Source organism: Arachis stenosperma, chromosome 4 (assembly GCF_014773155.1).
Source record: "Arachis stenosperma cultivar V10309 chromosome 4, arast.V10309.gnm1.PFL2, whole genome shotgun sequence".
Taxonomy (NCBI): domain Eukaryota; kingdom Viridiplantae; phylum Streptophyta; class Magnoliopsida; order Fabales; family Fabaceae; genus Arachis; species Arachis stenosperma.
The window spans coordinates 147,989,471-147,991,902 of NC_080380.1; the positions used below are offsets into that span (position 1 = coordinate 147,989,471).

The 2,432-nt window shown below is 32.5% G+C and overlaps 1 protein-coding gene across 1 annotated transcript; it reads right to left on the bottom strand.

Moving 5' to 3' along the window:
- Window positions 1–441: 441 nt before the first annotated feature.
- LOC130976690 (F-box protein CPR1-like) lies at window positions 442–1,838 on the bottom strand. The gene has a single exon (XM_057901605.1). The coding sequence runs from the start codon at window positions 1,765–1,767 to the stop codon at window positions 649–651; it is 1,119 nt and encodes a 372-aa protein (XP_057757588.1). The 5' UTR covers window positions 1,768–1,838; the 3' UTR covers window positions 442–648.
- Window positions 1,839–2,432: the final 594 nt, after the last annotated feature.

The following is a 2,432-nucleotide window of genomic DNA, read 5'->3' on the forward strand; positions in this document are numbered from 1 at the left end:
CTTCCTTATCCTCTTTTCTTTATTAATCTACTATTGAATTTGACCATTCTTTTTTATGTAGTATACATAATTTGCTTTTTAATATGGTAAAACGTGTCACATTTTACTACAATCACCATTAAAGTGACTGTTAGATTCAATTTGCTTTTGTAGCAGTTTAATGTTAATCTACTTTATTCAATTCTATTTTGAGTTTGCATTAAATAGATGAAATATTTATTGTTGCTCTAGTTTGATCTATCTGTTTTCGATTGAACGTTTCTTTTACTTATTAGTTTAAGTAATAGGTTGATGTAAGAATATAAGATAAAATTCTAGTAACTGTTAAATAGCAATAGGATCAAGAACAATTTTTTGGTTTCAAAGGAAGAATGAGAATAAGAACAACAAAAAACTAGACAGCAAGCTCATCAAGACTAGACTTTAGAAAGTAAGACTGATTAATAATCCCCCAAGCATTTGATATGTCAAGTTTCATCAAGGGTAGTCCAAACTCATATCTGAATGCAACTTGATGCACAATGCATCTTGCTCAGTACTTTTACATTAATCACAAAGTAATAAAAACTAGCAGGAATAATGTGGTGCAAAGCATAGCAGAATAGTTAAATAACATTATTGTTCTTCTTATTCTTATGCTTACTATCACTAGGGAGCAGCAAGAGACTCTGTATATACAGTGTAACAATAGTTGTAAGAATAGTGCCGAATATGAGAGGGACATGTAAAATGTTGGAGCAGCTCTTCTCTGATATTATATTTGACAAGCTTTGTTGATCCAACCCGAATAGATACCCGGAAAGGATCTACTCCAATAATGTCACTACCATTGGATAAGCATAGAGGATCAAACTCTAAACCAGGAATCGCATACAAAGTCCAAGATGACTGCACTTTGTATTCTTTCATCACCCATATGTGTGTTTTACGTTCAACATAGTCATGAAAATACAAGGCTAGGCACCCGCCTAGTATGACAAATGTGGTAGGACCACGCATTGTGAGTTGTTCAGGCAAATATATCTTTGAGAAACTTCTTTCCTTCAAATCAAATACAAGAAGACCTTCACAGTAATATTTCACATGAGAGTAAGACAACCAATGAATAGAGCCATTGAAGAACAACCCACGAGATGGCCACTCCGTAAGACACAATGGTTTGGGGAGTGCAGCATCAAGACTAATCCATGAATTGGTTCTCAAGGACAAGCAATCTAAGCGTTGGCAGCCACCATTCTGCCAAGCTACAACAACTAAGTAGTCATCCCGTGACGCATCGTAACCAAATCCATACAGAATCGCATGATCGAGAAAATTAAAGTACCTTCCCATATTACGAGGAACCATACAAGAGTAAGATATTTTTTTGCTGAATCCGGTGAGTGGGTTCCATACTACAAAAAAATGTGGCTCTCGGCTTAAGAGAACAAACCCTCTGCAGGACCCCCTGATACTAAACTCAGAAGGTGGCTGTTTCTTGAAAGGGAAAGATACCTCTTTTACTTCGTAATTGTCGCCATTAAATACTTCTTCTAGGTGAACAAGGAATGCTTCCGTGAAGTCTTTTTTGAAGAGGTACCCATGGGTGGGTGCGAGAGAGAGGTGAAGATGCGATTCCGCAAAGTGTGGATCGGAAATGAGAGAGTACCAAAGCTTCGAAACGCACTTGAGGCGGCCGAGGTGTTTGACCGGAATCCTCAGTAAGATTCTCTGAATCAGCTCTACAGGGAGTATTTCGTTGATGCTCTTCTGCTTCTTCTCCTCCATGATCGATCACTCTTCAGCTTTGTTCTTTTGTTTAGGGTTTCTGCGTTGGTACAAAAGGGGATTTGAATCTGCTTCTCAACACAAGGGATTTTTTTTTAACTTAGAAAGTACTAAAATTTAAACCCCAAATTGTTATTTTGTAAACTTATGGGTAATAATAAAAAGATTGGCTTTTAAGAATATAAAAGGATAAATTATTTTCTAGTTTTTTAAACTCTTATGTTAGATATAGAATAAAGTAATAATTAGGTTTATGAAGATTTTAACTTTTAGACTAATCGATATTTTGTCTTTTCTTAAATTAATTTAAAGTTAATATTTTTAAAAATTTAATTGTCACTTTATTTTAGATATATTATTTTTTAAAAATGTAACATAATAATAATTATGTTAAGTGTATATTAAAAAATAATTATTAAATTATTTATTTACTTAAAATATATATTAAAATATTAAATATATATTAAAAATGATTTAAAAAATATATATTTATATACACAGTGAAAAGCTTAAATTGTCTTCTATTCCACTATATTGTATGTGCAAAAAAACTGCCTTAAGTGTTGTAAAATAAATAAATAACTAATGAAGATATATAAAGTAAATAAGTATAAATAGAAGACTCTAGCTTTGATATGCACTAATATAATTATCATAATATTATA

Excerpts from the sequence above, each read along its gene's own strand:
- LOC130976690 (XM_057901605.1), bottom strand. The coding sequence starts at position 1,767 with ATGGAGGAGAAGAAGCAGAAGAGCATCAACGAAATACTCCCTGTAGAG.